Source organism: Bombina bombina, chromosome 9 (assembly GCF_027579735.1).
Source record: "Bombina bombina isolate aBomBom1 chromosome 9, aBomBom1.pri, whole genome shotgun sequence".
Classification (NCBI taxonomy): domain Eukaryota; kingdom Metazoa; phylum Chordata; class Amphibia; order Anura; family Bombinatoridae; genus Bombina; species Bombina bombina.
Window position 1 is genome coordinate 94333472 of NC_069507.1, and position 13240 is coordinate 94346711.

Sequence of the window (13240 nt, forward strand, 5' to 3'; positions counted from 1 at the left end):
ATGCCCAAACATATTTGCATCAACTTATTTATAATGTCATGCAGTAAACTGTTGACATTACAGCTGAGCGTGAGCATATAAGCATCTGTGATTGGATACCAACAGCCACTTAACACAGAGCACCAAAGAAAAATTGTTAAAGGGACAGTTTATCATAACATTTTCTCCACTTTAATTGGTTTCAAATAGTTAATTTTACCTGCTGAAGAGTATTAAATTGTTTACAAATCGCTGCTTTGCCTTTTTTTTGGCATTTGAAATAGCTGATTTTTCCTGGGGTATCTCTACCTATTTGAAAAGTTTCTATACTTAAGTATAGATTAAAGAATACCTGTTTAAACATACAGCAGATTATTCTGAAAGAAAAAAGCGCAAAGAGAGACTCAAGTGCAATAAATAACAGACGCTGCTGCTCTTAAAGAAATGCACTTACAATGTTTTATTAATAATAAAGCAGATAAAAAACACAGTTTTCTCCTTTAAGGTAATCCAAATACTCAGCTGCTCCGGTCTGTTTTCACAGCCTTTCAATGTCCGCTCCCTTCTAATGTCCACCGGAACTTTCAGTGTAAGGGAAATCCTTGTTCATGGGGCTACGGTAGCCCTGAGTGTCCAAAAAACAGAGCGTTCTATTCTTAGAACTACGGCTCCTCTGAAGATCCAAAATTCAGTCCTGTGGTACCTCTACGCGTTTCTTCTGCTATCGTGCAGACTTTCTCAAGAGGATAAAGAGTCTAATGCTGAGTGGATTCAATATCCGTCACAATAAAAACCCTCATGGTAAATCCTATTGGTTAAAATTTCTTCTGTGTAATATGGGTAAGAAATGCTCACTGGGTCCTAGAGACCAAATTACAAAATACTACGTTCATCTATGTAACGATAATATTTTATAATGTTATTTATAAAAGGATTATTGTTCCAAACCTTCTCAATTTCAAATCTGTGCATATAAATATTAGCATACGATGGGGCAAATGTAGTCCCCATCGCTGTTCCTTTGACCTGTTTATATAACACATTTTCGAAAATAAAATAATTGTGCTCTAAGATAAATCTCGTGCAATCTAGGATAAAGTTCAATTGTTCTGCTGAAAATTTCCAATTCAACAGTTCCATTTCAAGGGCCTTCAATCCTTTCTCATGGGGGATTGAGGTATAAAGCGCAGACACATCGCAAGTTACCCAACAATAGTTTTCTTTCCAGTCTAAACCTTCAAATATATTGATGGTTTGTGTGGTGTCCTTGATATATGATTTAGTATTTTTAACTATTGGTTATTAACCATATATAGATGAATATTGCTTAGTTTGTAGGGATTTTTAATATACGCATAAATACACGTTGTATCAATTTTTAAATATATTTTTTGCTTCATCAAATTTTACCTAGTTGTAGGATTTTAGTACTATTGTTATATTCTTTTGTGCAAATTAATTGTTTTTTTAAATGCAGTATTTTTTAACTTTAGATGTGTTGATATTAACTATACATATTATTTGTTATTTGCAAAAGGAACGTAGTATTTTGTAATTTGGTCTCTAGGACCCAGTGAGCATTTCTTACCCATATTACACAGAAGAAATTTTAACCAATAGGATTTACCATGAGGGTTTTTATTGTGACGGATATTGAATCCACTCAGCATTAGACTCTTTATCCTCTTGAGAAAGTCTGCACTATAGCAGAAGAAACGCGTAGAGGTACCACAGGACTGAATTTTGGATCTTCAGAGGAGCCGTAGTTCTAAGAATAGAACGCTCTGTTTTTTGGACACTCAGGGCTACCGTAGCCCCATGAACAAGGATTTCCCTTACACTGAAAGTTCCGGTGGACATTAGAAGGGAGCGGACATTGAAAGGCTGTGAAAACAGACCGGAGCAGCTGAGTATTTGGATTACCTTAAAGGAGAAAACTGTGTTTTTTACCTGCTTTATTATTAATAAAACATTGTAAGTGCATTTCTTTAAGAGCAGCAGCGTCTGTTATTTATTGCACTTGAGTCTCTCTTTGCGCTTTTTTCTTTCAGAATACAAGTTTTTGCCCTACTTCATTTGGTGTGAAGGATCCATTTGGTTAACAAGCAGCAGAGGACTCTAGTGGCTTATGGACTGACATTTCTTTGGAAAGTGGTAAAACGTTTTTGTTATTCCATTGGTTCTACTTTTAAATTGTGTGTACTCTATTGAATACCATATAATTGTATACAGGTTTTTACTTATTATTGTTTTTAGAAATCTCACATGTTGTAAGAATTTGCAAAAAGATTTGACATTAGTGTTTTTAATATTTAAAGAGGGTGTTAGCGCCACTGTTATTTTTTTTTTTTTGTGTGTCATAAATTTACTTTTCTTCTATAAGGTACGACGAGTCCACGGATTCATCCTTTACTTGTGGGATACAATACCAAAGCTACAGGACACGGATGAACAGGAGGGACAAGACAGATGGCTAAACAGAAGGCACCACTGCTTGAAGAACTTTTCTCCCAAAAATAGACTCCGAAGAAGCAAAAGTATCAAATTTGTAAAATTTGTAAAAGGTATGAAGCGAAGACCAAGTCGCAGCCTTACAAATCTGTTCAACAGAAGCATCATTTTTAAAAGCCCATGTGGAAGCCACCGCTCTAGTAGAGTGAGCTGTAATTCTTTCAGGAGGCTGCTGTCCAGCAGTCTCGTATGCCAAACGGATGATGCTTTTCAGCCAAAAAGAAAGAGAGGTAGCCGTAGCTTTTTGACCTCTACGTTTTCCAGAATAGACAACAAACAAAGAAGAAGTTTGAAGGAAATCTTTGGTCGCTTGCAAGTAAAATTTTAAAGCACGAACCACGTCCAGGTTGTGCAACAGACGCTCTTTCTTAGAGGAAGGATTAGGACACAGAGAAGGAACCACAATGTCCTGATTAATATTCTTATTGGTAACAACCTTAGGAAGTAATCCAGGTTTGGTACGCAAAACCACCTTATCAGCATGGAAAACAAGATAAGGTGAATCGCATTGCAATGCAGATAGTTCAGAAACTCTTTGAGCCGAAGAGATAGCAACTAAAAACCGAACTTTCCAAGATAGAAGTTTAATATCTATGGAATGCATAGGTTCAAACGGAACCCCTTGAAGAACTTTAAGAACTAAATTCAAACTCCATGGCGGAGCAACAGGTTTAAATGCAGGCTTGATTCTAACCAAAGCCTGACAGAACGACTGAACGTCTGGAACATCTGCCAGACGCTTGTGTACTAAAATTGATAAAGCAGATATCTGTCCCTTTAGGGAACTAGCCGATAGCCCCTTCTCCAATCCTTCTTGGAGAAAGGACAAAATCCTAGGAATCCTGATCTTACTCCATGAGTAGCCTTTGGATTCGCACCAATAAAGATATTTACACCATATATTATGATAAATTTTCCTAGTGACAGGCTTTCGAGCCTGAATCAAGGTATCTATGACCGACTCAGAGAATCCCCGCTTGGATAAAATCAAGCGTTCAATCTCCAGGCAGTCAGCCGCAGATAAACTAGATTTGGATGCTGGAACGGACCTTGAATCAGAAGGTCCTGTCTCAGTGGCAGAGTCCATGGTGGAAGAGATGACATGTTCACCAGGTCTGCATACCAAGTCCTGCGTGGCCACGCAGGTGCTATCAAAAACACCGAAGCTCTCTCCTGTTTGATTCTGGCAATCAAACGAGGAAGGAGAGGGAATGGTGGAAACACATAAGCCAGGTTGAACGACCAGGGTACTGCTAGAGCATCTATCAGTACTGCTTGAGGATCCCTTGATCTGGACCCGTAACAAGGAAGTTTGGCGTTCTGACGAGACGCCATCCGATCCAATTCTGGTGTGCCCCATTGATGGATCAATTGTGCAAACACCTCCGGATGGAGTTCCCACTCCCCCGGATGAAAAGTCTGACGACTTAGAAAATCCGCTTCCCAGTTCTCCACTCCTGGGATATAGATTGCTGATAGATGGCAAGAGTAAGTCTCTGCCCATCGAATTATTTTGGTAACCTCTATCATCGCTAGAGAACTCTTTGTTCCCCCCTGATGATTGATATATGCTACAGTCGTGATGTTGTCCGACTGGAATCTTATGAATCTGGCCGAAGCCAGCTGAGGCCACGCCTGAAGCGCGTTGAATATCGCTCTCAGTTCTAGAATATTTATCGGAAGGAGAGCCTCCTCCTGAGTCCGCACACCCTGTGCTTTCAGGGAATTCCAGACTGCACCCCAGCCAAAAGAGGCTGGCGTCTGTCGTCACTATGACCCATGCTGGCCTGCGGAAACACATTCCCTGGGACAGATGATCCTGTGACAACCACCAAAGAAGAGAGTCTCTGGTCTCTTGATCCAGATTTATCTAAGGAGATAAATCTGCATAATCCCCATTCCACTGTTTGAGCATGCATAGTTGCAGTGGTCTCAGATGCAACCGAGCAAACAGAACTATGTCCATTGCCGCTACCATTAGTCCGATTACCTCCACTGACGCCGAAGAATGGAATGAAGAGCTCGGCAGGTGGTTAAAATCTTTGATTTCCTGACCTCCATCAGAAAAAATTTCATGTCCACCGAATCTATCAGAGTTCCCAGGAATGGAATTCCTGTAAGAGGGATAAGTGAACTCTTCTTTACGTTCACCTTCCACCCGTGAGATCTCAGAAAAGCCAACACGATGTCCGTGTGAGATTTGGCTAGTTGGTAAGTTGACGCCTGAATTAAGATATCGTCCAGATAAGGCGCCACTGCTATGCCCCGCGGCCTTAGAACCGCCAGAAGGGACCCTGACCCTAGCACCTTTGTGAAAATTCTGTGAGCTGTAGCCAACCCGAAGGGAAGAGCCACAAACTGGTAATGCTTGTCCAGAAAGGCGAACCTGAGGAACTGGTGATGATCTTTGTGGATAGGGATGTGTAGATACGCATCCTTTAAGTCAACGGTGGTCATATATTGACCCTCCTGGATCATTGGTAAAATAGTCTGAATGGTCTCCATCTTGAAGGAATTTGTTTAGGATCTTGAGATCTAAAATTGGTCTGAAGGTTCCCTCTTTTTTGGGAACCACAAACAGATTGGAGTAAAACCCCTGCCCCTGTTTTGTTTTCGGAACTGGACGGATTACTCCCATGGTATATAGATCTTCTACACAGCGTAAGAACGCCTATCTTTTTGTCTGGTTTACAGACAATTAAGAAAGATGGAATCTCCCCCTTGGAGGAGAATCTTTGAAATCTAGAAGATACCCCTGGGTTACGATTTCTAAAGCCCAGGAGTCCTGAACGTCTCTTGCCTGAGCAAAGAGAGAAAGTCTGCCCTCTACTAGATCCGGTCCCGGATCGGGAGCTACCCCTTCATGCTGTCTTGGTGGCAGCAGCGGGCTTCTTCGTCTGTTTACCTTTGTTCCAAGTCTGGTTAGGTCTCCAGACTGACTTGGATTGAGCAAAATTCCCCTCTTGTTTTGCAGCATGGAAAGAGGTAGAGGGACCACCTTTGAAGTTTCGAAAGGAACGAAAATTATTTTGTTTGATCCTCATCTTATTTGTCTTATCCTGAGGAAGGGCATGGCCTTATCCTCCAGTGATGTCTGAAATTATCTCTTTCAGTTCAGGCCTGAAAAGGGTCTTACCTTTGAAAGGGATGGCTAAAAGCTTAGATTTTGATGACACATCAGCAGACCAGGACTTAAGCCATAACACTCTAGGCGCTAAAATGGCAAAACCTAAATTCTTTGCCGCTAATTTAGGCAGTTGAAAAGCGGCATCTGTAAAGAAAGAATTAGCTATCTTGAGAGCCCTAATTCTATCCAGAATATCATCTAATGTGGGTCTCAACCTGAAGAGCCTCCTCCAGAGCCTCGAACCAAAAAGCAGCTGCAGTAGTCACAGGAACAATGCACACTATAGGTTGCAGAAGAAAACCCTGATGAATAAATATTTTCTTTAGGAGACCCTCTATTTTTTTATCCATAGGATCCTTGAAAGCACAACTGTCCTCAATAGGTATAGTTGTACGCTTAGCCAGGGTAGAAATAGCTCCCTCCACCTTAGGGACCGTCTGCCACGAATCCCGCATGGTGTCTGATATGGGAAACATTTTCTTAAAAGTATGAGGGGGAGAGAACGGAATACCTGGTCTATCCCACTCCTTAGTAATAATGTCCGAAATCCTCTTAGGGACCGGAAAAACATCAGTGTAGACAGGAACCTCCAGATATCTGTCCATTTTACACAATTTATTTGGAACTACAATAGGGTCACAATCATCCAGAGTTGCTAAATCCTCCCTGAGCAACAAGCGGAGGTGTTCTAATTTAAATTTAAAAGCCGTCATATCTGAGTCTGTCTGAGGGAACATCTTTCCTGAATCAGAAATCTCTCCCTCAGACAGCAAATTCCTCACCCCCAACTCAGAACATTATGAGGTTACATCGGATATGGCTAATAAAGCGTCAGAGGGCTCAGCATTTACTCTCACCACAGACCTACTGTGCTTCCCCTGCAACCCAGGCAGCTTAGATAAAACCTCTGTGAGGGTAGTTTTCATAACTGCGGCCATATCTTGCAGGGTGAAAGAATTAGACGCACTAGAAGTACTTGGTGTCGCTTGTGCGGGCGTTAAAGGGACAGTCTAGTATAAATTAAACTTTCATTATTCAGATAGGACTTTTAATTTTATTCAACTTTCCAATTTACTTTTATCATCAAATTTGCTTTTTTCTCTTGGTATTCTTAGTTTAAACTAAACATAGGTAGTCTCATATGCTAATTTCTAAGCCTTTGAGGGCTGCCTCTTATCACATGCTTTTTAAATCTCTTTTCAACACAAAGAGACAGAAAGTACATGTGGGCCATATAGATAACACTGTGTTCAGGCACAGATGGTTATTTAAGTTCTAGCACAAAACAATGCTAAATTTAAGACGATAGATAATAAACAGTCACAGTCATGTGATCAGGGGGCTGGAAGAAGGTTCCTAGATACAAGGTAATCACAGAAGTAAAAAGTATATTAATATAACTGTGTTGGTTTTGCAAAACTGGGGACTGGGTAATAAAGGGATTATCCATCTCTTAAAACAATAACAGTTCTATGGTAGACTGTCCCTTTATTGGTTGTGACACTTGGGGAGAATTAGATGGCATAACCTAATTCCCTTCTGACTGAGAATCATCCTGCTAAAATATGTTCTTTGCAATTTATTGACCGTTCTGTGCATGAGGGACACAGTGGGGGTTCCACAATGGCTTCTAAACACATTGAACATTGGCTTTCCTCAATGTCAGACATGTTGAACAGGCTAGTAATGACCACAAACAAGCTTGAAAACACTTTATTTAGTGAAAAAATAACAATCTTAAAAAACGGTACTGCGCCTTTAAGAGAAAAAAAGCATACACGTTCTGCAAAACTGCTTTAAAATACACCAATCGTTTCAAATTTTTTATGTAAGATTAAATTTATGCAGTTAAGTTTGCCCCACAAGAAAAAGAAACACTTAACCCTTTATTGTGAAAACCGGATAGTTAATAAGGCCTAAATCCAGAAAAAACACCCCCTGCACCTCGCCACAGCCCTGCTGTGGCGCCTACCTGCCCTCAGGGATTGGAAAAATGGGGTTAAAGCTTCGATTTGGCCCAACACTACCACAAGGGCCCTCCGGAGTTGGAGCTTGCTGCTTGCTTTGTAAATACAACTGAGGCGCGAAAATAGGCCCCGCCCATCTCACTCGATGTTTTGTCAGCCTAAATGAACCGCACCAGAGCGGTTCCAAAACTAGCCATGTGGGTTCTGAAACCCAAAAAAGAAGCCAAGTGTACCCTCAATAAAGTCTCCAAAAAACGTTATTGTCCAAAAAACGTTAACAGTACTCCCAGTTCACAAAACATTTGCCCACAAACATTTAAAACTCAGTGAAAAACATTTTTTATTAGCCCCTTATGCAAGCTTAGTAATACCCTTCTTTATCTCTTAGGATTACTGCTTACCCTTACCCTCATGGGGATACTGTCAGCCTTTCTGAAATACCACAGTCTCTCCAGAAAAAAATGGCTGAACATACCTCACTGCTATATAGGATGAAAATGTTCCTCACACTGAAGTTTCTTGTTCCCCTCAGCACTTCTGTGGGAACTGCTCTGGATCTTAGTGACAAATGCTAAGATCATCAGCCTCCAGGCAGAAGTCTTCATCCATCTGCTGCCTGAGAGTAAATAGTACACACCGGTACCATTTAATATAAAAAAACTCTTGCTTGAAGAAAATAAAAACTAACATTTTATCACCTCTTTCACTTTACCCTTCCTAGTACTTAGAGTAGGCAAAGAGAATGACTGGGGGGTAGAGCTAAGGGAGGAGCTATATAGACAGCTCTGCTGTGGTGCTCTTTGCCACATCCTGTTAGCAGGAGGATAATATCCCACATGTAAAGGATGAATCCGTGGACTCGTCGTACCTTATAGAAGAAATAAAATGTTAATAGTCTATTTGTAAACAATTTAATACTCGCCAGCATTGGGAACACACTAAAGCAGAGAAAAAAATTACAATGTCCCTTTAAGTATGACTTCTTTTATAACTGCAAGGTTATCAGTTATGCTAAAACATTGACATATTATACTTTCTAGTTAACTGAAATAGTTGCAAATTATAAGTACCAGATATGGCAACTTTTCCTGGGCAGGCTTCCTGTTCCTTCACTCCTGCATCAGACGATCTAAAAAAGAGAGAGAAAGGAAGAAAGAAAATAAAACAGTTTAAAGAACCAGTAAATATAGTAGATTTGCATATCCATCAAATGCATGATACAAATACAATGCAGTAGCAGTTAGTCCGAACTTCAAATACATAGTAGATTTTTTTCTAACAATTTTAAAAGTTATGTCTATGTCCACTGTTAACTCTAAAAAGTATAAATATAAAAAAGACACATTTTGTTAATGGAAGAAAATTGGAAAGTTGTTTAAAATTGAATGCTCCGATTCATGAAAGTTTAATTTTTACTTGAGTGTCCCTTAAAAAGAAAGATAATTTACCTCAGAATGCATTCAGCTCATGGGAGTAAGTGCTCTGTGATCCAGAGCGACTCTTTTTAATCTTATCTGCACGGTGAAACAACAAAACAGCCAATCAGCTTTATCAGTGCTCAGTTCACAATTTGCTATACTGTAATCTCATGAGATTTCATATTCCTTAAACTAAGGAGGGAAATAAGGTGACTGTGCCTGCACATTCTCTTGCTAGTCCCAGGACAAACATCCTGATTGGATTATTTAAGTCTGTTTAAAATTGGATGCGAGTGAGGACATTTTTGAGAAAAGTGGAAGAAAAAAAAAAAGACTTTTTAAAGTGGAGCCATCATATTTTCATTAGGTCTCAATTTTGAAGAGAAAATAAATCAAATTGTACAAGCAATCAGAATCCGTAGAGGCATTTTAAGCATCACTAGCAATGGTTAAAAAAGATTAGTAAATATTTTATGTCTGAACTAGTACAGTTTCTGAACTTTTATTATTCGCCTCTTATCTCAGTTTAACATTTTGACAGTTTTTCACAGCTAGACAACGCTAGTTCATGTGCGCCATAAAGATAGTATTGTGCTCACTGCAGAGGAGTTATGAGTCTGCAATGATTGGCTAAAATGTAAGTCTTTCAAAATAACTGGGCCAGTTTGCAGAGGCTTAGATACAACGTAATCATTGAGGTAAAAAGTATATTAATATAGCAGTGTTGGTTAGGCAAAACTGGGGAATGTTTAAAGGGATTATCTATCTTTATAAACAATACAAATTCTGGAGTAGACTGTCATGAAAATCATAAAACAAACAAACAAACCGCTCACGTCTGCAAAAAAAGGTAAATTGATACTGGAAGTTGATTAATTCATAGCAAAAGGTTTCGAAATAGCAAAGCTGAGAGTAAAACCAGAGGTAAAATAAAGCTAGCAATGTTCAGTTAAAACAAATGGCCACCAGGTGGAACCAGAAAACCACTCTATAAACGTAGCAACACTATTTTTTTTTTATCTACGGCTCTGTTAATACAACACACAGAATGTAGTTGGTTAAAATAATATGTAACAATAAATTGACCACAATATTTCTTGCTTTAAAGGCACAGTAAAGTCAAAAGTAAACTTACATGATACAGATAGAACATGCTATTTTACTTCCATTCTCTAATTTGCTACATTTTCTTGGCATTCTTTGCTTAAAAGCATACATTGGTAAGCTGATGACCAGCAATGCATTACTGGGAGCTAGCTACTGATTGGTGGTTTAGCTTTTTCCAGCAGTGCATTTCCTGGCTATGTCCTTGGCAAATAATCAGACTTTACAAAAGCTAAGTCCGCATTACATCCAATTCAGGGTTAAATAAAATGCCCTACAAAATAATACAATGTTTATAAAGTCCAAGCCTCCGCAGAACAAGTATCATAAATAGGTTCCCAGTTTAAACAGCGTATAATACATTTATGCATGGGATTTGAATTTTCCTAATAGAATAGATTTGGGGTAAAAGTGCAACCTTTGGTCATACTTTAGCATGCAGATACAGTATATTAGTTTGATCTGCTTATTCATTTTTACTTAAAGGGACACAAAACCCAAACTTTTTCCCCCCCCAAAGATTCAGATAGAGCAGGCAATTTTAAGCAACTTTCTAATTTTCTCCTATTATACATTTGTCTTTGTTCTTTTGCTATCTTTATTTGAAAAAGCAAAGTAGCCCATTTTTTGTTCAGCACCTGGGTAGTGCCTGCTGATTGGTGGCTAAATGTAGCTCCTATGATTACATTCCTGCTTTTTCAAATAAAGATAGCACCAAAAAAAAATGATAATAGGAGTAAATTAGAAAGTCTAAATCATTGAAGATAAGAAAAAAAAAAACAAATTTATGCTTACCTGATAAATTCCTTTCTCCTGTAGTGTAGTCAGTCCACGGGTCATCCATTACTTATGGGATTATATCTCCTCCCTAACAGGAAGTGCAAGAGGATCACCCAAGCAGAGCTGCTATATAGCTCCTCCCCTCTACGTCATACCCAGTCATTCGACCGAAACCAAACGAGAAAGGAGAAACTATAGGGTGCAGTGGTGACTGGAGTTTAATTTAAAATTTAGACCTGCCGTAAAAACAGGGCGGGCCGTGGACTGACTACACTACAGGAGAAAGGAATTTATCAGGTAAGCATAAATTATGTTTTCTCCTGTTAAGTGTAGTCAGTCCACGGGTCATCCATTACTTATGGGATACCAATACCAAAGCTAAAAGTACACAGATGACGGGAGGGACAGGCAGGACCTTTACACGGAAGGAACCACTGCCTGAAGAACCTTTCTCCCAAAAACAGCCTCCGAAGAAGCAAAAGTGTCAAATTTGTAAAATTTTGAAAAGGTGTGAAGTGAAGACCAAGTTGCAGCCTTGCAAATCTGTTCAACAGAGGCCTCATTTTTAAAGGCCCAAGTGGAAGCCACAGCTCTGGTAGAATGAGCTGTAATTCTTTCAGGAGGCTGCTGTCCAGCAGTCTCATAGGCTAAACGTATTATGCTACGAAGCCAGAAGGAGAGAGAGGTAGCCGAAGCCTTTTGACCTCTCCTCTGTCCAGAATAAACGACAAACAGGGAAGAAGTTTGTCGAAAATCTTTAGTTGCCTGTAAATAGAATTTCAGGGCACGGACGACGTCCAGATTGTGCAGCAGTCGTTCCTTCTTTGAGGAAGGATTAGGGCACAATGAAGGAACAACAATCTCTTGATTGATATTCTTGTTAGTGACTACCTTAGGTAAGAACCCAGGTTTAGTACGCAGAACTACCTTGTCTGAATGAAAAATCAGATAAGGAGAATCACAATGTAAGGCAGATAACTCAGAGACTCTTCGAGTCGAGGAAATAGCCATTAGGAACAGAACTTTCCAAGATAATAGCTTGATATCAATGGAATGAAGGGGTTCAAACGGAACACCCTGTAAAACGTTAAGAACTAAGTTTAAGCTCCATGGTGGAGCAACAGTTTTAAACACAGGCTTAATCCTGGCCAAAGCCTGACAAAAAGCCTGAACGTCTGGAACTTCTGACAGACGCTTGTGTAAAAGAATGGACAGAGCTGAGATCTGTCCTTTTAACGAACTAGCAGATAAACCCTTTTCTAAGCCTTCTTGTAGAAAAGACAATATTCTAGGAATCCTAACCTTACTCCATGAGTAACTCTTGGATTCGCACCAATGTAAGTATTTACGCCATATTTTATGGTAAATTTTCCTGGTAACAGGTTTCCTAGCCTGTATTAAGGTATCAATCACTGACTCCGAGAATCCACGCTTTGATAGAATCAAGCGTTCAATCTCCATGCAGTCAGCCTCAGAGAAATTAGATTTGGATGTTTGAAAGGACCCTGAACCAGAAGGTCCTGTCTCAGAAGCAGAGACCATGGTGGACAGGACGACATGTCCACCAGATCTGCATACCAGGTCCTGCGTGGCCACGCAGGCACTATTAGAATCACTGATGCTCTCTCCTGTTTGATCCTGGCAATCAGTCGAGGAAGTATCGGGAAGGGTGGAAACACATAAGCCATGTTGAAGACCCAAGGTGCTGTCAGAGCATCTATCAGAACCGCTCCCGGGTCCCTGGACCTTGATCCGTAACAAGGAAGCTTGGCGTTCTGGCGAGACGCCATGAGATCCAGATCTGGTTTGCCCCAACGCCGAAGCAGTTGTGCAAATACCTCCGGGTGAAGTTCCCACTCCCCCGGATGAAAAGTCTGGCGACTTAGGAAATCCGCCTCCCAGTTCTCCACGCCTGGGATGTGGATCGCTGACAGGTGGCAAGAGTGAGACTCTGCCCAGCGAATTATCTTTGAGACTTCCATCATCGCTAGGGAACTCTTTGTCCCTCCCTGATGGTTGATGTAAGCCACAGTCGTGATGTTGTCCGACTGGAACCTGATGAACCTCAGAGTTGCTAGCTGAGGCCAAGCCAGAAGAGCATTGAGAACTGCTCTTAATTCCAGAATGTTTATTGGAAGGAGACTCTCCTCCTGAGTCCATGATCCCTGAGCCTTCAGGGAATTCCAGACAGCGCCCCAACCTAGTAGGCTGGCGTCTGTTGTTACAATTGTCCAATCTGGCCTGCTGAAGGGCATCCCCCTGGACAGATGTGGCCGAGAAAGCCACCATAGAAGAGAATCTCTGGTCTCTTGATCCAGATTCAGCATAGGGGACAAATCTGAGTAATCCCCATT

General features: G+C 40.4%; 1 protein-coding gene across 1 annotated transcript in view; it reads right to left on the reverse strand.

Annotated features, from left to right (window-relative positions):
- Positions 1-13240, reverse strand: part of RTKN2 (rhotekin 2) — a 324918-nt gene that overhangs the window by 274246 nt on the left and 37432 nt on the right. The window contains exon 3 of the mRNA XM_053692261.1: positions 8655-8713. Within this exon, the coding sequence (XP_053548236.1) occupies positions 8655-8713 (59 nt within the window). The remainder of the gene's footprint in view (positions 1-8654; positions 8714-13240) is intronic.